This window comes from Asterias amurensis, chromosome 17 (genome assembly GCF_032118995.1).
Source record: "Asterias amurensis chromosome 17, ASM3211899v1".
NCBI lineage: Eukaryota > Metazoa > Echinodermata > Asteroidea > Forcipulatida > Asteriidae > Asterias > Asterias amurensis.
Window position 1 is genome coordinate 17619194 of NC_092664.1, and position 22550 is coordinate 17641743.

A 22550-nucleotide genomic window follows, 5' to 3' on the forward strand; every position below is an offset into this window, starting at 1 on the left:
GTGTGAGTTAAGGGGCCTTCGTGCCTGTAATTTTAAGAGTTAGATTTCTTCATAATTTCATCTCTAAACCACCATAAATGGTACAACTTCTGTCGAAATGGCTTCGATACACTTTGTTGTACATCCACTCCCAGGCTCAGAGGAAGAGCTCAACGATAGGTAAGGGAAAAATGTGTTTACCCGGCGGTAGCCTGCCGCCGTCTAAAAAGTATTGTCAGACTCAGACTGCATTGACATTGTTCGATAGACAGACTGTTCACAGTTTCATTTCACGAGACTTCACTTGATACTATTTCTACCTCGATAGTTGAATTGAATGTGAAAAATGCAGGGGTTTAAAAATAAAAATAAGAGACCAAAGTCATAGATTTACTTACAGTTTTTCGAGTTAAGTTTGTCTTCCATTCTTCCTTCCAGTTTCGCGAGCCTGCCCGGATGGAATTACACAATTATTTTTAGCCCCACTTGTGTGTCGCCAAGGGCAGGCTAGCTGAATCTTTAGCCATACGTCCATACCATTTCCTTATGCAGCTAAGAAATAACAAAAATTGTTGAATTCTGGCGCCTCCCCTACGAGCCACTCGACTCGACAGTTTAAACCGGCTGAATTGTGTTCATCTAGCTCTTAAAACTTGCTTTGTGTTTTGAATAGTCAAATCAAATTTTCAAAAGAAATTTTTAACAACTTTTGCTACCTTTTTTCCGACTCTAATTTCTTTGATTTGTACACGGCGCAGCCATCTTGGAATATGCCAATCAGCATGAAGCATAGGCCTGCCGAGGTGTGGGCCTGGAGGGCGCGACTACAAATCAACGGCTTAATGTGAATTAAGCTACTTTTTACGCAATTGCGCTACGTAGTTCACGAAAAAGTACCCAAGCTTAATTCACATAAAATAGCCGTTGATTTGTATTCGCGCTCCACACATTCCGCCCAAAGCTCGGCTGGCCGATGACGTCATGGAAGGAGATGTTCGAAAAGATAGGAAACATTCAAAAGACGGTGGAGCCACAAACGTTTGGCTGGGGTGATTGTATTCCTAGAAGTTAGAGCTATATGAAATGAGATTCGTTCTGCCATTGTCTCTTGTTCCTGTAGACGATAGCAAAAAGAACCTCCAAGTTCTAGGAGTAGGGTGATCGTATTTTTATTCAAAATCAGAATTTCAGTTACTGTGTCTATTCAGTATAAACACAGGCTGTCAAAATAAATGGTTGAACAAGAAAAAAGAGGAAGGAAAACATTTTTTTCTTTTCATGATCTCCCAAGCCGAGCAACTTGGCATTGAGTTTAAAGCTAATGATAAGAAAGAAATCCTTGGTGTCTTTGCCTTCAAATTGAAGCTCCAAGTTCCGGGTAATTCAAACAAAGAGTCGGCCTTAGACCTGTAAGTGCAGGTTCAAAACCAAACTTAAAATTGGTTGATCGTCCCCCCTTCTGACCGTTCGAAACCCCCTGACCCCATTTTTATTTTTTATTATTTTTTTAAATCATTTTTAAAAAAACAATCTTTTTGGGCTGATACTTTTTCCAAAATGTATAGGTTTGAAAAAGTGTTCATTCATGTTGGCAAAGCAAGAACACTTACTCTAATATTTGCTTTGGCTACACTGCTTTTTAGCTTTTCAAAAATGTTTACAAAAATGTCATCTAGGAGAAATTGGTTTGAAGAAACAACTGAAAACATCAAAAATGCACAGACCCTATGTTTTACAGTGACTGTAAGGATTTCTTTATTCTTTATTTCATATTGGACCATGTCAACAAAGCTGTTAAAAAATAAATAATAAAATCTGCCCTCCCTCCTCCCATCCACAAAAAAAAGGACGATCAACAATTTTTTGTTGATATATCTATGGCCTTAATGTACATGCAGGTGGACAAAAGAAGCCTCACATAATTTGAAGAGACAAAAAAGAAATGAAAGCAAAATTAACTATGGAAACAGCAAAAAGGACAATGATTAATGAATAGGCGTGAAATGAAACTGAAAGTGGATTGCCATTTTTTTCTTCATTCACATAAAATTATATTAAGATTGTGGGTCTGTCACAGATAAATGAATAAATTAGCCTCCCAAATGCTCTTGGGGAGAAAGCAAATATAGAATGGATATTCTTCTACGGCGCCGGTACTAAGCACATTTGCACATTACTGTGCATAATATGTCCAGTTGTTACATAACGTTTAACTTTCCACCAGTTAGATATAAGCTTGGGCGATATCACGATATTATCGAATATCGCGATATTAATTTGGAAACGATTTCGATATCGGATGGATTTGGTTTTAATCGAAATATCGATATATCGCGATATATCGTGATATATCGAGATATATCGATATATCGATTAAATATCGCGATGTATTTGCTAGCTGAGACATCTTGCACCCCATAGGTTTGAAGTAAAACCAGAAGAATAGGTCATTAGAACACCTCTCTTATGCTATGACTGTCTCTCTACAACTTTCACCTGGAGTTTTAAGACTGATGATGTCAAATTTCATTAATTGCGATTATATCGAATATCGCGATATATTGTCGGCGATATATCGTGAATAAAATAAATCGATATCGCCCAAGCTTAGTTAGATACATGTAAATGTTGATCTTTTAGGCAGTTTCTGGAGTAATTACAGGTACCACATTTCTTTAGACTTCTCTAGGCTTCATTTTGGACTGGTCCAGTTTAGAAGGAATTGACATTTGTTAATATGAACATAAAATATGAAGCGTATCTTTGCATGCATTTACCAGGACATGTTTTAATGTGCAAGCAAGTCTTTCTACCACATAATTGATTTATGTCTCCTGTTATAGAAAAAGTATTCTTTGATTAAATTTAGATTTATTATTTGCTAAGCTTGGGCGATATCGATTTATTTTATTCACGATATATCGCCGACAATATATCGCAATATTCGATATAATCGCGATTAATTAAATTTGACATCATCAGTCTTCAAACTCCAAGTGAAAGTTGTAGAAGAGACAGTCATGGCATAAGAGAGGTGTTCTAATGACCTATTATTCTGGTTTTACTCCAAACCTATGGGGTGCAAGATGTCTCAGCTAGCAAATACATCACGATATTTAATCGATATCGCGATATATCGCAATTATCGCGATATATCGATATTTCGATTAAAACCAAATCCATCCGATATCGAAATCGTTTCCAAATTAATATCGTGATATTCGATAATATCGTGATATCGCCCAAGCTTATTATTTGCTATAGATCATTTTTAAATATAGACCATGGGTGATGTGGAGGTTAACGTCCATCGATGTCAGTTGTTTTTATAACCGATATATCGAAAATTCAATATCGAGTATACTCGATATATCGAGTTTTTCCCTGTCAGGACTAGGCCTGGGCGAATTATTCGAATATCCGGTTAATGGCGAATAGGTTTTCCTATCCGTAACCGCGAATGCCTTTTTTTTCTTAACCGGATATCCGCATAGGGCGCAAATACCTATTCACAAACCGGATAATTCTGTAATTACAACCGAGTAACCGGATATTCTTTAATATCCGAATATCCGCGGACGTCGGGCGACAACTGATATGAATGTTTTGTCTGAATCCTTATGAAACTTCTATTAAGACAGCATAAAACAGCATATATTAAGTATTTAACTATGCTTACCTCCGTAAAGAGTTAAAACAATGACATTTCTGACGTAATTTGTTCAAAGATTACAAAAGTTTTCCTTCAAGTAGAGTCAATCACGATCAAAAGAAAAAGCAAATCGCCATCTTTAAATTAGATCCGGTCATTTTTATGAATGAACCGAGTGACACTGTCTAAAACTAATATCAATCCGCCCATAAGATCTCATTCACAAACGAACAGCGCCCTCTAGAGGCGCTGTTCGTTTTTTTTTTTTTTTTAAATAGGCGCTGTTTTTTTTTTTTTTTTTAAATAGCGCCCTCTAGCGGCGAAAAAAACTATTCGAATATCCGGTTAATTTCGGATAGTTGGCCAGCGGTATCCGAATAACAAAATTTCACTATTCGCCCAGCACTAGTCAGGACTCAGGATGAAGCCAACTATAAACAGTTCTTTAAAACGACAGTTTAATAGAGTTTATATTTCTTTTCGATATTAATCTTGATCCTTCACGCTTAAAATTGTCCCGCCATGCTCCGTTTTTAGCTGTTTCGTAGCGAAGCGCAGCGAAACAGCTCTTGTTTTTGTTAAAGTTTTTTTTATTATTTTTTTTATTTGTCTGTTTCAGTACTCGCAATTTTTTGCATAGTTCCTAAAGAGCAATTGCAATTAAACTTTCAGGGATCGAAGGTTATGGTGCAATGATGATCCTAAAGCAATGATGTCATGATGACGTCATCACCGGTCACGTGACGTCATCTTAAAGGTGTTTTATGTTAAATGTTTGAAAATTTATAACAAATCAGCCACATGAGACCGTAGGTTTCTGTTTGCGGGATTGGGGAGGGATAAATTAGGTCTTCATTTTGTTTTGTGTGCGTGACCTCACATGACCTCTACTTCCGGTCGAAACCGGAAGTGGCCCTCTAATTCAAAATTGGCAAAAGATATGAAGTTGCTTTTAACGATGTTAGTGCCTGGCAAGAGTGGGCAGTTAAAAAAAAATATTGATGACGTCACAAATTGCAACAGCGCCCTCCAGCGGCAGGTTGAAAACTCTTCAAAATGGACTTTTTGAAGATGTCTGTGGTGAAGTTTTTTGTAATCACTTTAAATTTTACACACATGCTTACGGTCAGGCAGCCATCATATGTGTGAAGTTTCAGATTTATGGCGTCATCGGGGGTCACGTGACTTTGCCTCAAAGGTGCACTTTTTGAACTAATATAACTCCCTAAGTAATTATGCGATCATGTTGAAACTTGGTAAGTTGTTGGATATTGACAAGTTCTTGTGAAATGTGAAATGACGTCATGATGACGTGACGTCATCATATGATTTTTTATGATTTTTTCAATTTTTGCACCTTTAACACATAAATTGCTATCTGAATATGGTTTAATCCAAATTATTTTTTTATTTATGCCACATTGGGCAAATTGCTTTGAATACCCAACAAATTTAAAACTCGGTTGAGAAATTTGAATTTTTTTTTGACGAAACAGCTCTGCATTTGTGCACAAATGCAATTTAGCTCTAGTTTATGTCTTTCTTTTTTCTATCGACGAAGAAAAGACGTGAACACAAACTTTACAATTCTCCTCGTTCAGCATGCATGTACACTGTAAATGCACAGTCTGGCTCTATGAGATTTTACACAATTTTCCTCGTACAGCATACCTTACTACACTATTTTCTACAAAGTCTGGCTCCTTTGTGTTTTATTGCTGGTTGTATAAGGGGATGCGGGTGCCGGAACCAGATGAACGTGAACAAGGGACAAAACTCGATGGCATTCTTCAGTTTACGCGATCAATGGGACATTATTTTCTGTATTTTATTCCGCTGAAGAATTGCATGCCTGTTTTTTGCATGGAGGTAGGGTTTTGTGACATCAAAATTTTGGATTAGTCAAAATTTTCGATATTTCGAGACTTAAAAAAGTGACGCTGGCGATTTCAATGTCAAAAAAATATTGAGTTTTTGAATATTTTCAAGTCCTAAATCTGTCAGTTTGTCATGTTTAGGACATAAAATGTGCGCTTCTTTCTCAAGGTTGTAGGCACAAATTTATATCAAATTACTTCAAACTGCCATTGACTGTTCCTTTATTTATTTCTTAAAGGTTGAGAGAGCTTTCAGAGAAGATCCGTCGTCAACCAGCTGCAAGGTAGGAGGCTTGTTCAAGACTAAACATTCCAATTAATTTGTTAAACCATCTCAGGCTAAGCTTAACAAAATGTGATAAGCTGGATCTTTTACCAGAGATTTAAAGAAAATTGTAATTTTAGGCAATACATGTACATGTATCTGTATCTTAAGTGCCTTCTTTAAAGACCTAATTTAAAGTCAAGATTGTGTTTCATAATAGGTAGCATTGATCTTTGAAGTTTGTGACTCAGAGAGAGATGTTGGAATAGTGAAGAGTGACTCACATACTGACAATAAGAACTATTCCCATAGGGGTTCCATGGTGTGCTGTGCAAGTGACATGATGATATTCTACATATTTTCTCTTCTCCCTATAGCATTACTGGAGTTCCGTCACTCAAACATTTAGTTGTGAATTCAGTGGTTGTTGGTCCAAACCATGCAGCATTTCTTCTGGAGGTAAGTCAATTATTATAGTAATATGTTCCTATATTCTCTTCATCATTAACTCTACTCTAAAAAAAGTTCAATATCATATTTATTTTCTAATTCATTTGGTGTTGACTCAAAAATCGACTAATATTAATAGGAACACACATTCAGTTGTTTAGTTTTGTGTAGCATTTTATTCTTTATGAGTCTTGTATGGATTACTAATTTAACAACCAATCAATCTGAAGACATTTAAATAGCCCCATAATCAGCAGAAAATAATCAAAGGCAATAAAGACAGTTACATGAAATAATTTACAATACACTTGTTGAAAAAGAGAGCAATTGAGCAGTTTCTTAAAAGTATGAATGGTCTGAGCATCCTTGATGTGATTTGGAAGAGTGTTTCATTTTTTTGGTCCTCAGCAGAGAATGAGTAGTTCAACATTTCATTTTCACTTAGCTTTGTACCTGCTTTCAGACAAGATAAATATCATCTACAGAATAAAATTCACATATAATGATATGTAACTTTATCACTTTTGTTTGTAGGATGGTCGTATATGTCGTCTACATTTCCACATCAACCCAGACAAGATTGAAGCTGGTAAAGTGGAGCCTCCAAAAAGGTTAGTCTTGGTCATAAAGACAAAGTACACAATTTGCAATTATTAGTTGTAATGTCAAAGCTCACTTATATGGAAAAAACACAGCCATGATTTTACTCAGTTGGGTTTTGAACCCACAACCTATGCAGATATCTGACCACTAGACCACTGAGACGACTAGACCACTGTCTAGTTGATAAGACATCTGCTCTAGAATGGCAAAGGTCATTGGTTCGAATCCGACCCAAGTATGCCTGTGGATTTTTTTAACAGGACTCTGGAAAGAACCGAGTATACAGTGCTTTTCACACATCAGTAAACCAAACCCATCAGCAAACCCAAGCATTGCTGATGACTGCTCTCCATTGGTTTCTTCACCCCATGATTGTTGGTATGTCTTATTGTATAGCGTACGGCTTGAGTTTTATAATTACTGGTTTTGTTTACTTCCTCAGCTCAAAAACAAAGACTACCACTTCCTCAGCAGCTCGTAATTTATCATCAGCAAACCGAGGGTTGACTAATCCATGGCTACTTAATTCCGGTGAACAACCGTCCAGTTCATCAACAACAGCGTAAGTAGATTTACCTCACACGCCTAATCTAGTTTTTATTTTTCTGAGAATAAATTATTGCCTTGGGCATTGGGCTTACTGTTGTCCTTTTGTGGAACAAATCTTAATAGTCCTTGATACAAGAGACACATTAGAACCGGTTGTAAATGACTGAGCTACTTAAACCTAGATTTGGGTCTGCCCATTACAGTCTAAATTGTCTCAGTATAAAGTAATGTTTGAACACTTATTATAGAAATGTGCACTCATACAAGTCAAATTGATGAGGGTTGAGAGACAATTTCATAAAGCTGTTTAGCAGAAAATGCGGCTTAGCAAATTTCTTTGCTGAGCCAAAAATGAGTGGAGCAACAGGCCCAACATTGTAAACTTTATGTAATAATGGCTGATAACCTGTTTCTGCTTAGCAAGATTTTCATGTGCTTGGCATTGTTTTGACCTTGCAGGTTTGAGTTTTGAGAAAATGAACAGTTAACTGTTCCCGAGGTTCTAAATCCATTATTGTCTTCCAACAGTAAATGGATCACTAGTAGCCGACCAGCAGCCAGTCGTACCACAATGAGTGCAGCTACAACTGCCTCTGCAACATCTCGCAATCGAGGTCGTATTATGCGAACTCAATCACGAGGTCGTGGTGGGGTCATTGTAGGGTCACGACCTGTGGTACCAGCTGCTGTTGTTCCAGAGGAGTTAGTGTCTCAGGCTCAGATGGTCCTCCAGGGAAAGAGCAGAGGTGTGATCATTAGAGAGCTACAGCGTACGGTGAGTCAAGTTGGTTAATCAAGGATCAATATTGCTTGAAACTTGGCATTCTGCCATACTTGTTTTTAATGTTGACTTACCAGTTTATGGGTGTAAAACTTTGTTTTAATGAAGAAGAATTCAAGCCTAATGGCTGAAGCATTTTTATGTAAGTGTTGATGTGCCTGTATAACAGTTGCTGGACCCTAAGATGTGACTCCCTTTCCATGCCATTTGGAAGCCTCATGTAATGTCAGACCATTGAGGATCATTAATAATGGTGTAATTCTTGCATTGGGAATGTTGATGTTTTCCCTTGAAATCACAACTTTTAACAGGGTGGGTTTACTTAAGTGACAAGATATAGGCTTTGTTAATTTCAGTAGGAATAATCTTAAATCATGTTTTGACAGAATCTTGATGTTAACCTTGCTGTTAATAACCTACTGAGTCGAGATGATGAGGATGGCGATGATCAAGAAGAAGGAGATAGCTACATCTCAGGTGGAGGTAAGTCCAGGAACAAGGCTAAGATTGTTACTTCCCAATTCCCAGCCACGCTTATTAAAGATCAACTTGAATAAAATTGAGATATTTTTTTATAGAAAGGTGAAAGATGTGTTAGTTAAATGTAACTCAATATGAATTATTTCATTACGGAAAAAAATACACATTTTAATGATATGTCATTGTTGTTTTGTGTCTTCAGATGACTTGATGTCGTTATTAGATGGAGGTATTCATTCTGATCATCCAAGTGTCATCATTGATGCAGATGCAATGTTCTCTGAAGATTTTCTTGGCATTTCATCTCGAGCTAGATCGAGAGCGTCTTCAAGTAGAGGTAAGTCTTAGACATCGGACGACGTTGATTGATAGATATTCTCATAACCATACTTAAAGCCATTGGACACTTTCGGTACAGAAAAAAAATTAAAAGTTCACAGATTTACAAATAACTTACAGGGTTTACAAAAGGTAATGGTGAAAGACTTCTCTTGAAATGATATTCCATGAAATGCTTTACTTTTTGAGAAAACATTAAAACAATATCAATTCTCGATATCGAAAATTAGGGATTTATTTTAAACATGTCATGGCAAGGCGAAACGTGCGGAAACAAGGGTGGGTTTCCCCGTTATTTTCTCCCGACTCCGATGACCGATTGAGCCTAAATTTTCACAGGTTTGTTATTTTATATAGAAGTTGTGATGTACAAAGTGTGGGCCTTGGACAAAACTGTTTACTGATTTATTGGTTTGATTGAATCAGATCGTGACAGGGAATCCAATGAGCGTGATCCTTTATTACGTGCTAGAGAAAGTTATTACTAATGAGGAGTCTCTAAATGCCTGATTTATTGGATTGATTGAATCAGATCGTGACAGGGAATCCAATGAGCGTGATCCTTTGTTACGTGCTAGAGATAGACGTTGGTTGGATAGTGCTCTACGCGATGCAGCTAGTAGTGCAGGTAGTTATAAGACTGCTGGAGTAGATGCTACAGCTAACCAGGAGACAAAGAAAGGTATCCCACCTCAACATAGCCAGAGTCCATTAGCTGTTGGTGATGAGCTAGAATGGTGGCCAGAAAAGGTTGGTTTAAGATATTGTGCCGTGCCCATTTGTTTTCCCTTCCTTTCATTTCCTTAATTTTTCTTGAGTCATTGTGTATCATTAAACTGCTGTGATCTAAATAATATAGCGGTATACAAATGCCTTTTTGTACTGTATTGTACTGTTTTGTATTGTATTGTATTGTATTGTATTGTATTGTAAGATCTACTCTGTAGCACAAAACCAATGATCATTGCGCTTCGCACATTATTACCCTAGGTCACTGGTCTATATATTTCATTCCTTAAACCATCTCAGCTCCCTGTGGAGTATACAGCCTGTGCTGGTAAAGGTGTAGTGTACTAAGCTAAATGAGTCGCAAGAGCCATCTCTGCCCTTATGGGTACCCATTCACCTTCGGTGAAGAAAAGCAATTTAGTCTTGCTCAATGTCTTGCTCGGGATTTGAACCCACATTCAGTTGACTCGGCAACCAGAACTCGAGTCCAATGCACTAAACTGCTTGGCCATAACACGCTACAAGATGACTTGTCTTTCATCTTCAAAGACATTTTATATACTGATCTTCCTGATTATCTTAAACAGAAACCCTTCCATCTTATACTTGGTGAAGACACTCTGTTGTTCATCATTGAAATTACACTGTGTAGACTTTGTCCAATTTTCCTGACTGAATTAGTTTAAGGCCGTGTCGGAAACGGCGACTTCGACTACAGCTACAGCTAGATCAGTGGTCTGTCAGTTTTGAAGAATAGGCAGACGTGCAACCTCGCTACCATGGGCAGCGCACTATATCACCCGCTAGCTCTGCGTACGTCTCTAACCCCTGGGAGGGAAACTCCGATCCGTGTCTTTGATTGGCTATCATATATACGCTCAAAATATGAAACGCTGTGCGTCTTCAAAAAGATCTATACACCGAAACACGTGCGTATAAAGATGTACGTATTCACGTTTTTTGTCACGCAACACTGAATGCCAAGGCAAGTTTATGACTTTTATTACACACAGCGCATCCAGCGTGTGCGAGTCTAACACCCAACACAGAACGGATCAACCACAGGACTAATTGTAATATCCCTTATATTTGGATATTTTGGAGTTACACTTCCAGGGGTTATGATCGAGCAAGGCATGCTGGGAAAAAATGGCGCGGCGAGATCGATCACCCCTGGGAACGAGGTTGGCAGACGTGCTGTTCTACCTGTAGCTGTAGCTGAAGTCGCTGTTTCGGACTCGGCCTAAGACTCAAGATAAAATATGTATTGCTAATTGGTTGATTCCATTTCTTTGTACAGGGGGGAGATGGATGCCGATTCACCCATATTTCTGCTATGTACAGTGAGCTACTTGCAGTGGGTGTGAATGGTCAACTCTACCAGTGGAAATGGAATGATCCAGAACCATACAGAAAACCAGAAGTAAGGACAGTTCAGCTCTTTCGTCTTAGTTGTCAAAGTCGTTTAACTTTTGTTGCTGTGGTGTGCTGTTTGGCAGTAGTAGGCTACACAGCTAATAGGCATGCTGTAATAACAAGTTTGCTCATCCCAAAAAACAGCGACCATTATATTTTCTTTGGCAAAAGTATTGCCCTCTTATTCTTGATTTACAAATGGGCAATGTAGCATAATTACATTGTGTTTTTTTTTCATCATTTTCATTTCATCAAGAGCAAAGAACACTCTACTAAAGACTCATATTCAAAATTTCATATTTGCTTAGATACTCGCAAATAAAGACTAATGCCATCTTTAAAAAGATCTTTTTGTATAGAAAGCAGGTGATTACAGGATGAAAAACATTGGTTTCTTCCGATATTTGTCCCTTCTATTTATTGTGAGAAGAATTAATTTGGGGTCGGTTTAGAACAGTTGATCAGGTTTATTTAGAATAAAGAGATTGATTTCTTGATTTTCATTTTCAGAACTTAAACATGCAGCATCCTAAAGCAGCAACGTTAGGTCTACTTGGTGAGAAGGTGGTTCAGATTACTGCATGTTATGAGAAAGCTGTACTTGTCACTGAGTCAGGAAAGGTAGGTACCTTCTGATTGATTAGTAATAAATGCCTTGGACAGTTTACAGACTCGGCTCGGTCCGTTAACAGCGCCAGCCACCATACCGGTCATTGCCACGCAGTAAAGACCTGCTTAAGCACAAAATTATGCTAAAGCAAAAAAAATCATGCTTAGTAAAATCAGATTACCGACCAAGACTCCACTCAATTGTTATGCTTAGTAAACAACAGCTAAATACCAGTCACAAGCAATGTATATGGCATGACATTTTGGCCAGTAGAATGTGTAAAACAAGCGAGCTATTTTCATGCTCAAGCAAATTTTTTGCTTGAGCAGCTCTATGAAATTGGCCCCTGGTCCTCGCACTGTTATACCCTGAGTAATGTCTGAAATAAATGACTCATCTATTGTTTCAATACAGTGATGTCTGTACTCTAGAGGTTCGGGCCCAATTTCATAAAGCTGTTGCATGTCGCAGTCGTAACTGTTAGTGGTTAGGGGTTCTGGTTGGTAATTGTTTTTTTTGTGCTAACATGCTTTATTAAATTGGGCCTGGATATTGACTGGATGAGTAACTTGCCTTACTTTATGAAGTTGTGTAGGTGCATCCATGTATGGCATGTCTGGGTACAACTATGTAAAAACTTGCACATCTGTATTTCATACCTGCCAACTGCTCTGGGTCAATTGTAATTTTCCCAATTCTAAGTTTTAAAACCACCCAAAAAATAGAAGGATTTAATTTCTGAAAGCTGGAGGGAAAAAGGGTGCTATTCCACCGACAATTGGAGAAATTTAATGCAAGGATGCACCATTTAGTTCAGGTTGTGCCACCATTTTGTAACAATCAGATGGTTGACTTGAGATAGAGAAACTTTCTTCTGAGATGCAAATAATATTACTTGATTTGTTAAAGCAAGATGGGTAGGAATAATCCCCCAAAAGAGTTACAGAATTTTTGCAAGAAATACATTCAACAATTTCTAGGTGTAATGAGATGAAGAAAGAGACATAATTTGACTTTTTGCAAGATCTGTCAAGGTGACTTGTGGATTGACTTGAGGTGTTCCTATTTCTGACTTTCAATGTTGGCAGGTTTGATATTTGTACATTAGTGCTGTCAGGGTTTATATAAAGTGGGTATAGGTTCAGTATAATAGGATTTGTATATTTTCATTATAGAAAGGTTTGCGGTAACACCACCATGTATTGGCAGTGTTACCTCAAACCTTTCTATATCGTATTTCCACCATGCAAAGTTTCAAATCCTACTTATATTTTCATTGTCGCATTTTAACAACAATATGACATACAGAGTGCCATCAAGACTTCTTGGGTTAAGTTAGTTTTGTTTGTAAACACAGATTGCTACTCTATTGGATGAGACCCTTTCCCCTATTGCATCACGCTTGGAGCATGCTGCTACATACTTCAATGAGTTACATGGAGAGAAGATCAACTCTGTCTATACCTGTCCACTCTACACCTGTGCCTGGCTGGAAAATGGAACTCTATTCTGGTGGTAAGAATTATCTGCACATATTGTATTCAATTCCATTCAGTTTTTGGTGGTAAGAAATATCTGCAAATATTGAATTCTGCAGATATTGAATACACTAAATAATTACACACAATCAGAAATCAGCTGAATATAAATTAGATCCATTAAAAATAACATCTTATCAGAGGCTAATAAACATCTGGGCGGATCATTCAGTAGACGGGACAGTGTATGGTATGAAGGAGTTGAGGTATCTGTTTGACTGCATCGACTGCCATCTCCTAAAACTCCTGAGTCAGATGGAAAATTTGTTAGAACGGTCGATGTACCTCATGAGAGTAAAATTTCTGTTCAAAGACTTACCAGAAGTTTGAAATTTTGGTTGGTCGTTTCTCACATGAGTGATTCTAAATGATAGGTTTGTTCTTCGATTAATCTTTAATTCGGTGAAGTTTGTGGTAGCACCATGTGTAAATCTCTTTTGAGTAGTGTTCAGCGTTATCCTGAAGACGATCAGAGCATTACTGACCAAAACTTTGAGATGCAACCACTGGTTCTTTTCAGAACCAACACAACTCAAAAGAGATTTAGTGCTACCGCAAACCTCTCATAAAAAGTTTCATATCCTACTTGATGAATCTTGTCTAAATCTGTATTTATTTATTGCTACTCAGGGGAGTTTTACCTCTATCAATCAGAAAGAAAGTTTTAGAGAGAGCTCGTGAACGATCAAGAGCTAAGAAAAGAGAAGCTACTAACCCGGGCAGTATCACTGTAGGATCTCAGGTAAGGTTTTCAGTATAATAAAACAATTGGTTTCAGTTTGTGGTTGGTTAAACGTCTTAATTATTTACCACCTCCTCTTTGAAATGGTTTCAATTGACTTTCACTATTATCAGATTCATTTTGTGCCTACAGTTGGTTTTGCAATATGCTTAGCAGGGCAGCCTCATTGCACACATTGGCTCCTTCTTAAAGACCCAGCTGAATTGTCTGTAAGACGCTAATTTCACTACAAGCAATTCTTCTGTAAAATTAATAGGTTCAGGATCAGTGACGCTTTTTTGTTGCCAAAATGTACATACTTATAAGTTCCTTTTAGGGCAATTCGAAATAATCCTGTATTCCTAAAATGTGTCTAGTGCACATTTACTGTTTTTATTTTTTGTCGTTTTTTTTGTCCAGTTTTATCTTTTTGGCTTGATGTACAAAATGTCTGCAATCAAGCCCTTGGGCTGCCATTTGACAATTTTTAATGAAGGAACCAACAATGAATGAATAAATAAATGAGTGACTAATGTGGTGATGCCATATATTTTGTACAGGTGTGTCTACGAAGCTGCCCTATGTATCACTCTGGTGCCTTAGCTTTTAATACTAAGAGCTACCCACCCAAGGTCGGCCAGCTCATGGATACAGCTTGGAACCTTTCTGATACATGTCGCTTTCGTATCCGTCGTAATTCTCTGGATCGTTCAGACTCCAAGTCAGACATAAAAGAGGATTCTAAAGGAGATGGGAGAGGAGAAGTAAAGAATGATGTAATGAGAGTAGAGAGTAAGATTGAAGTTAAAGGTGATATGGGACCTCCTCCTTCACCAGGGTCTACTAGTAGTGGAGAGATTATTGTAGTATCAAGTCCTGCTGCTCAACGTGAGTACTCTATCTAGTTATAAAGTGTACTATGGAAATGACTTTTATTTGGCGTACATTTTCTGTGGTATGTTGTACGAGAATTGACAGCACACTTTGAGCTTGTATTTGATTTCTCAGTTTCTTCCCTCTGATTTGAAGATTGTCTCAAAAGAAGCAAAGCCATCACCAACGGGAGAGAGAACTAGTCCTCTATGTGTCCCAACAATTAGTTTTGTGGTTCTGGTGATGCATTGAGTCTGTTAACCTCCTGTATTGTAACATCTGAGCGGTTCTGGGTCTAGAATAACAGGAACTCGGACGCACAAGCTCATTCAGGAATATTTACATCCTTTCAAGCTTATCTCTGTTTTAGTCATTTTAATGATTTAACTGACATAAGAAATATATATAAAATCTTCTATGATTATTATATGTCAAGGGATAATCTTTGCTACCCATTTTTAAATTTTAACAGCTATCATAATAATGATCATTGTAAAGCACTATGATCATGTTCTTTGGAATAGCGCTATACAAGCACTGTATACTATTATAATGCTATGACACCTTTGTAACTCTAATAAACCCTGCTTTACTATTGTTTAACCCAATGCAAATCACTTGTTATATTTTGTTAGGACGTGGTACAAAGCGCCCTCTATCATCTCCAGTGAGAGAAGTTGAGAAACCTGATATTGAGGTTTGGGCATTGACTGATGTTGTATTTGTGGAGGATATACGCTCTGTTCCTATTGGTAGAGTATTGAAGGTAAGCGACTCATTAACCAGCAATCCAGTTTTACACCAGATCACAGACCTAAGGCCAGTGATTTTAGTGTGAATTTATGTCAGACGGTCTTTTGTTTTTCAATTAAATAATAGAAAGAAATTTTTGTTCAAATGTTGACTTTTGGTCTAATAAGTTACCTTTCAATGCTATGAGAAATGAAGTACACTTGTAAACCTTCTCTTGTCTCAGTTTTTTTTTTCTTCGATTTAAAAGCAATCAAATGCACGTTAAAATGTCCGCAAAGTTTGTTTTCTCATTTAGGATCTGATCTTTAAAAAAATCTGGTCCATTAAATATGTTGAGTTACAACCCTTGTGGCCTTGTGGATTTCCCCCAAATTTCAGCCCTGCTTAAATGATCTCTTTCGTTGAATCACTTGGCATGACAATTTTTTCTGAAACAACACTTGACAATGTGGCAATAAGCTGTCATTGTTTTAAAGACTGAACAATAAATTTTAACTGCAATACTTGGGAGGCGTGCGATTTACTTAGCAATAAAAAATAAATGACAATCTACATAATCAAGAGACACCTCAGTTAGTTCAGCTTTGCTTGTTACACTACCTGAGAGTCAATTGCACTTTCTCCAGAAGTGTTTAAGATGGTAACTGTCATATATTTATTTATTTTTATTTAGTTATTTATTGATAACCAACAACTGTTAATCATCACTAACAGGCATCATCAAGTAAGAAATAATAAAAAAGAAATAAGAAACCACTGAAAATATTCATTAGAATTATAAAATACAAGCTACAAGATCTTAAAACAGTTCAAAACATCAGCAGTGGATAGATTTTTCTGTTTAGTTGATTGTTTATTTTGTTTTGTTTTAAAGGCTAGCTAATATTCCTCTCAGAACAACAAGAAACGTATTGGACTAAACGGTTTTCAATATTGGAGTACCACTTTGATGTATTTTGTAGTTGATGAGATACAAGTTCTAATACTGGGATTGTTCCATGGTTTCCTAGGTGGATGGAGCCTATGTTGCTGTGAAGTTTCCATCTCTAGAACCAGTACCGGATGTAACCAGTGACTGTGATGTGCCCTCATTACTTCAAGATTGTCGTCTTCTACGTAAAGATGAACTTCAGGTAAAACAATAGTGTTCTCCCGTAGTCCGCTGGCTAAAAATAAGGGAATATAAGGGTAGAGAATAGTTCTTTCACGTCCGTTTAAAACAGGCAGGGGCGAATTGCCGTGTGATAAAGGCCCGAGCCTTCTAACACTGTCGTATAAAGTATGGACTAGAGGAAAAAGCTGGTAGATTGGTGAAATGACAAGATAACTGGTCCTGCTGGCTAGCCACTTAAAAAGTTAAGGGCAAACCCTGCACACTTCACAAAAATGGTTCTTGGGTTTATTTTCCTTTGTATACAGTCATACAGTCATTTGAGTGACATTACTTCTCAAAGTTATTCTGTCATGAATGCGTTTGTTTCATAACAAATAACACTTGTTATTATTAGGGACTACCGATGAGATAACAATGGATGGTTTATCTCATAAAGTATTGCATGTGGAACTTTAAAGAGTTTTATGTTTGAAATGATTGTATTTTGGTTATATGTAGCAACTGGAGAAGGAATAAGGTGATCTTACAGTACAGTCCCAAACCCATGACTTAATCAAGCGTTGAATTTCAACGCTTGCTGTGCAGGCCTGTGAAATCTCCGCTTTAAAGCGGATTTCCGCTCTTTTGAATTTTTCCCGTCCGCATTTTTCTTGGGTTCCGCTTTTTTCCTGTTCCTTGTTTTTCTTGCGGGCTCCGCTTTTTTCCCGTTCCGTTTTTTATCTTCTTTTTTTTTGACATCCGAAATAGATCATCAAGCAGCACGAACCTGGAATCGGGAAGCACTTTAAATGCGATTTGATTTTGACATGTGAGTCGGGGGCTAGACCCAGTAAAATGCTCCGTGTTGGTCTTTCATTGGAGCCGTTGTTAATTTTTCGTTTAGCGCGATGTCTATTTTACATGTACTTCAATGTCATTGTTCCATTGCGCCTATAGAGGGCGCTTTACTAAAAAGCCAACACCTTGAGACAAGCTTAGGCACACATGTTTTTCCACCACGCGACGTACGTTGTAATGTGTACGATGTGCATTTTTTGGAGACAAGTAAAATATAATAGGTCAGTTGACGACGAGGACTCATTGCGCTTGTGGATTTATTTCTTAAAGACAGTGGACACAATTGGTAATTGTCAAAGACTAGTCTTCACAGTTGGTGTATCGCAACATAATATGCATAAAATAACAAACCAGTGAAAATTTGAGCTCAATTGGTCGTCGAATTTGCGAGATAATAATGAAAGAAAAAAAACACCCTTGTCACACGAAGTTGTGTGCGTTTAGATGCTTGATTTCGAGACCTCAAGTTCTAAATCTGAGGTCTCGAAATCAAATTCGTGGAAAATTACTCCTTTCTCGAAAACTACGTCACTTCAGAGGGAGCTGTTTCTCACAATGTTTTATACCATCAACCTCTCCCCATTACTCGTAACCAAGTAAGGTTTTATGATGATAATTATTTTGAGTAATTACCAATAGTGTCCACTGCCTTTAAGGAATGCTACAAAAATATATTGAAAATAAGGATGCACAACACACTGTTACATGTAAGAATTGTGGCCTATGTTTCTTTGAATGTGTTGTTTACGCTTCAGTTTTTAATTAAAGCCTTTTATTACGTTCGTAGTGCTGGCCTAAAATCCGGACAACAATTTTCTGCTTTTTTTTTCATGACCCGCTGACAGGCGTGGCTGTGTAAGCAAAGAATGCCTAGTAATGTTGAGCACGCAGGTGCACAAGCAAAAACTCCCTAGTAACCCGTCAAATATGCTTGACGCAAGTGCAGCGATACCTGCTTCTGTCAGCACCAATTCTTACAGTAAGCACCTTTGCTTACAGTAAGCAGAGCCATGAAATTGGGCCCTGATTACGTGGGTTTTCCTTGAAATATTTTTCTGGGGTTTAGCTATCTCACGTTAAAGTGAAACTTCCTTCATTGTCTTCTCTCCATGGGGATCTTGGCTAGTACAGTGATTAAGTTCGCTTTTCTTAGAGTCCTTGGCTTCAAAACCAGAATTAACAATAAGAATGCGTTCATGTGCTTTTGTTTTACTATATGCCTAGATAGATTGTGAAAGGTGGGGTTGCTCCTAAGGTACCTGATTGCTTCCAGCGTCTTCCTAAAAAAGTTTCCTTGCCTAAAAACCAGAATTAACAAATGACATTAAATGAGAATGTTTTCATGTGTTTTTGTTCATAACTGGATAGATTGTGAAAGGTGGTGTTGCTCCTAAGGTACCAGATTGCTTCCAGCGTCTTCCTAAGAAACTTTCCTTGCCTGAAAACAGCAAGATTCTGGCAGTATCTGTTGATTTTCAAGGTAAGTCATTGGTTCATTTACAGTTTGGAAGAAAGTTTGTATTGTCAATGTTATTGTCAATGTAAATACAGCCTACTTGCCTTTTTCTAGACCGGTAGGTCTGTCCTTGCAAATATTGACAAGCTGGGTCTGCATTGTTTTACTTGGATCTTTCAAGTTTGTTTTAAATAAGGGAATCAATGTGTGGTGAAGAGGTTTTCAACTTGTGGTTTAATCCCAACGAGGCCTGGTTCTTGATAATTTTACCGAGACGAAGTCGGAAGTAAATTATCAAGAACCAGGCCTCGGCGTGTTTAAACCACTAGTTGAAAACCAATTCAACACACTTTGATTCCCATTCATAAATACCTTTTTGGTTAAAAGGCGTAATAAAGTAAGAAACTCTGTAAAACTTATCCGTTTCCGAGTGCTTGAGCTCTGTATGTTTCCACCTCCATGGTAGGTTCAGTATACATGTTACATGCACTAGACGACATTCGTACGCGTGTGTTTTCCGGTTCCGTTAGTGCGCATGCCCGTATAGTCTTGGTGCATATTCGCTGGTTTTCCTTTCACGCACAGCGCGGCCAACTCACCGACAGCACCTGCATCGCCTGTAACAAGAAATGTCTTGCATCAAGACTAGCGCGAAGTCTCCGCTCACAATCGGTTATAAACACTGGTCATTATCAACGGTTTAAACACCTCCACGTGACACGCTCTCCACCAATTTGCCATTAATAATATAATAATAACAAGTTCTTATATAGCGCATTTCACAATAAACTGTATCAATGCGCTTTACAATTAGGAATAGCGAAACTGTCTGAGGTATTTATGAATCCATTTTAAACATTGTTAATGTGACCTTTTTCCCTTTGCAATGGGGGGAAATGGAGTTGGGAACATCTAGTACAATGCATTGTGTAAGCCTTTTTGTAGGTATGGTGGACACTATAGGAGTGCACTGTTCAGTTTGGGTGTATACAGACATATATGTATGTACCCAAATTGAACAGTGTTAGAGTAATGTGTCTGCCATATCTCAAAATGGCTTATGGAAGCTTCAAGAATGGAAATATAAATAGCAATGGATTGACTTGAAGAAGATATCAACAGACAGATCAAAGTTTTATATTTATTGAAGTTGTTTATTGTTATTAACAGGAGTACATGTATTGGTCAATGTTCGATCTAGTCTACTGTATCAATTATATGAGTTGATGTCAAGTAGACCAAGTCAAGAAAGTCCCTTCCCAACAAAGACTCGATCCTTCCTTGGCAAATCACCTGATCTGATTCGTATTCACACTGGACGAGAGGTAAGTTGGCTTTCCTGGCCTGCATGCATATTGAATTATAGAGTTGTGCTTCTAAATTTATTTTCCTAAATGGTAAAATGAACATGTGGCTACGTTGTTCTGTTTCTACTGATTGAAATCTGTACTACTGATGAGCAGACCTGCAAATGTTGCAAATATCAACTTTACAGGATCAATTAGGATTAAAATTAGAACACTGTGGCCAGTCTTCAAAGTCACAAAACCACAGTCACTAGAAAATGTATAACAACTTGTAGAGAATTATGAATTGAACAAAGAAAAATTGACTAGTGCAGGATATGAACCAGCAACCTATGGATTAATGTGCTGGCTCTCTACCACCCACCGTGACATACTATAAAATGCAGACATGCAATATAGGAACATGCACACTGAAAGATTATATCATGATTGTGTACAAAGATTTTAAAAAGTACAATCTGACGATGGTTTATTGAAATGGATCAGAAATCTGTAAAACAATTTGTGTTCTGCTGGCAGGAGTTTGCATTATCATACAAAGATCAACAATGTACACATAGTTAGAACACGCCCAGTTAATTGTGTTTTATTTGATTGTTTCAGTTCTGGGTTTCCCCATAATTATCTTGCCTTCGTTGTCAATATAGCAGTCGGTTTCAGTGATGTGGATTTCATACAAGTGTTTCACTGTGAAGCCAAATTTCAGTTTGGATTTCAGTTTGATTTCCAAGATGGTTGGAACAGGCATGCTAGGAAATTCCTTTTGTATGACGTCTTTAAGACGTAGTGCTAATTCCTCTCTGGTCTCCAGTAAATCATACATACATGCTTCTGTCACCTTCTTAAGTACATTGAAATATGCTTGAGCAGCCCACTCTACCTTGGAATTTGCAGAGGAAAGAAGTAAGGAAAATTTCTTCACTCTGTCTTCTCTGAATTCTTCAAGAAGTGTCTCAAAGTCAGGTGTAACTACAGCATCTACAGTGTTATTCATCTTATCCCGTTCATTCTCAATAAGACTCTTGATAGCAGTAAGATGACACACTCTATCTAGTGATTGTGTAAGAAGTTCCACTAGTTCTGTTCTACAAGTCTTCTCTGCTTCATCTAGCTCTAGATGAATGTGGTCTAGGTCTCTGTGTGTTGTTGCTGTACATACTTCACAGATTAAGACTGAGTATGTCATGCAGTACAAGCAGTAGTCTTGGTTTGGATGCCTTTGACATTGCGTCTTTGGTTGAGAGGGGACCTTCTCTACTGAATCCTGATTGAGATTATCAGCTTGTAAGCCATTGGATTCCTTGCTATGAGATCTAGCATCATAGTGACTACAAGCTGCTTTGGGCTCATCATTCATTAGATTCTGCTGGTATAGGATGTCAGCTTGAAGTGATTTCAGTGTGAAATTACGCTTCAGACCATCTGCCCCCATCTCATTTAGTGAAGTCATTTTTCGGCAAATTGGACATTTTAATTGAGAGGAAAGCTCACCATCTTCCAGTGTTTTAGTTTCTAGATTTTTCAGACATGTGAGGCAATAAGAATGGTTACAGTCTAAGATTCTTGGATCTGTAAATGTACTGAGACATATTGTACATGTAAGATGGTTCTGTGTTAACTTAGTCATTACATCATGAAGCTTGGAAGATGCCATTTTCTCCTGTAAGAGAAGAATACAAGAAGGTGGTGGTTATATTGGATGTATCATTATTCAGATCTGGAATTATACGGAGGCCGCAGAGACCATGGCTTCCGTTGCCCTAGTCTTGGCCTTGGTGCCCCTTCAAATATTTTCCATAGACGTTGGGATTTTCCTCCAGAAGTGCCTTTTCAAAGATGAACAGTCCTGTCATTTGATTTGATTCAACAATTCTTGTAATTATCTTTATCATGATAGCAAAACAAGAAACTTTCTGGTCATGCTGTTTGATTAAGCACTTGGCGTAACAACACAACACAACACAACACAACACATATTCATAGAGTTTTGAATCTAACAAACTACAAAAACTCACCTTAAATATACAGTTCTGGTCTGCATCTGGTCTATTTGATATGTGTCACATGAAGTGATGGTTACACCAAACATGCATTTTTAAAGATATCTTTGTTAAATGTGTAGCTGGTATAATTTTAAGCTTCAAGACATAGTGGACCTTGAACTGACCTTATGATTTGATGTACATTGGGGCGTTAATGTTTAACTTGTTAACAATGGAGT

The 22550-nt window shown here is 37.6% G+C and overlaps 2 protein-coding genes across 2 annotated transcripts in view; one reads left to right on the top strand and one right to left on the bottom strand.

Annotated features, from left to right (window-relative positions):
- The window catches only part of LOC139949559 (E3 ubiquitin-protein ligase UBR5-like), a 75261-nt gene continuing 52711 nt past the window's right edge, over positions 1 to 22550 (top strand). The window contains exons 1-18 of the mRNA XM_071947949.1: positions 1 to 159; positions 5748 to 5792; positions 6151 to 6232; positions 6758 to 6834; positions 7269 to 7388; positions 7904 to 8150; positions 8543 to 8639; positions 8839 to 8973; positions 9508 to 9725; positions 11005 to 11127; positions 11631 to 11741; positions 13088 to 13245; positions 13899 to 14010; positions 14550 to 14877; positions 15498 to 15628; positions 16626 to 16748; positions 18935 to 19046; positions 20193 to 20347. Of these exons, the coding sequence (XP_071804050.1) occupies positions 98 to 159; positions 5748 to 5792; positions 6151 to 6232; positions 6758 to 6834; positions 7269 to 7388; positions 7904 to 8150; positions 8543 to 8639; positions 8839 to 8973; positions 9508 to 9725; positions 11005 to 11127; positions 11631 to 11741; positions 13088 to 13245; positions 13899 to 14010; positions 14550 to 14877; positions 15498 to 15628; positions 16626 to 16748; positions 18935 to 19046; positions 20193 to 20347 (2436 nt within the window). The 5' untranslated portion in view covers positions 1 to 97. The remainder of the gene's footprint in view (positions 160 to 5747; positions 5793 to 6150; positions 6233 to 6757; positions 6835 to 7268; positions 7389 to 7903; positions 8151 to 8542; positions 8640 to 8838; positions 8974 to 9507; positions 9726 to 11004; positions 11128 to 11630; positions 11742 to 13087; positions 13246 to 13898; positions 14011 to 14549; positions 14878 to 15497; positions 15629 to 16625; positions 16749 to 18934; positions 19047 to 20192; positions 20348 to 22550) is intronic.
- LOC139949561 (E3 ubiquitin-protein ligase TRIM13-like) lies at positions 20418 to 22541 on the bottom strand. Its single transcript, XM_071947952.1, has 2 exons — positions 22345 to 22541; positions 20418 to 21989 (listed from the first exon to the last, which is right to left on the bottom strand). The coding sequence occupies exon 2, from the start codon at positions 21981 to 21983 to the stop codon at positions 20916 to 20918; it is 1068 nt and encodes a 355-aa protein (XP_071804053.1). The 5' UTR covers positions 21984 to 21989; positions 22345 to 22541; the 3' UTR covers positions 20418 to 20915.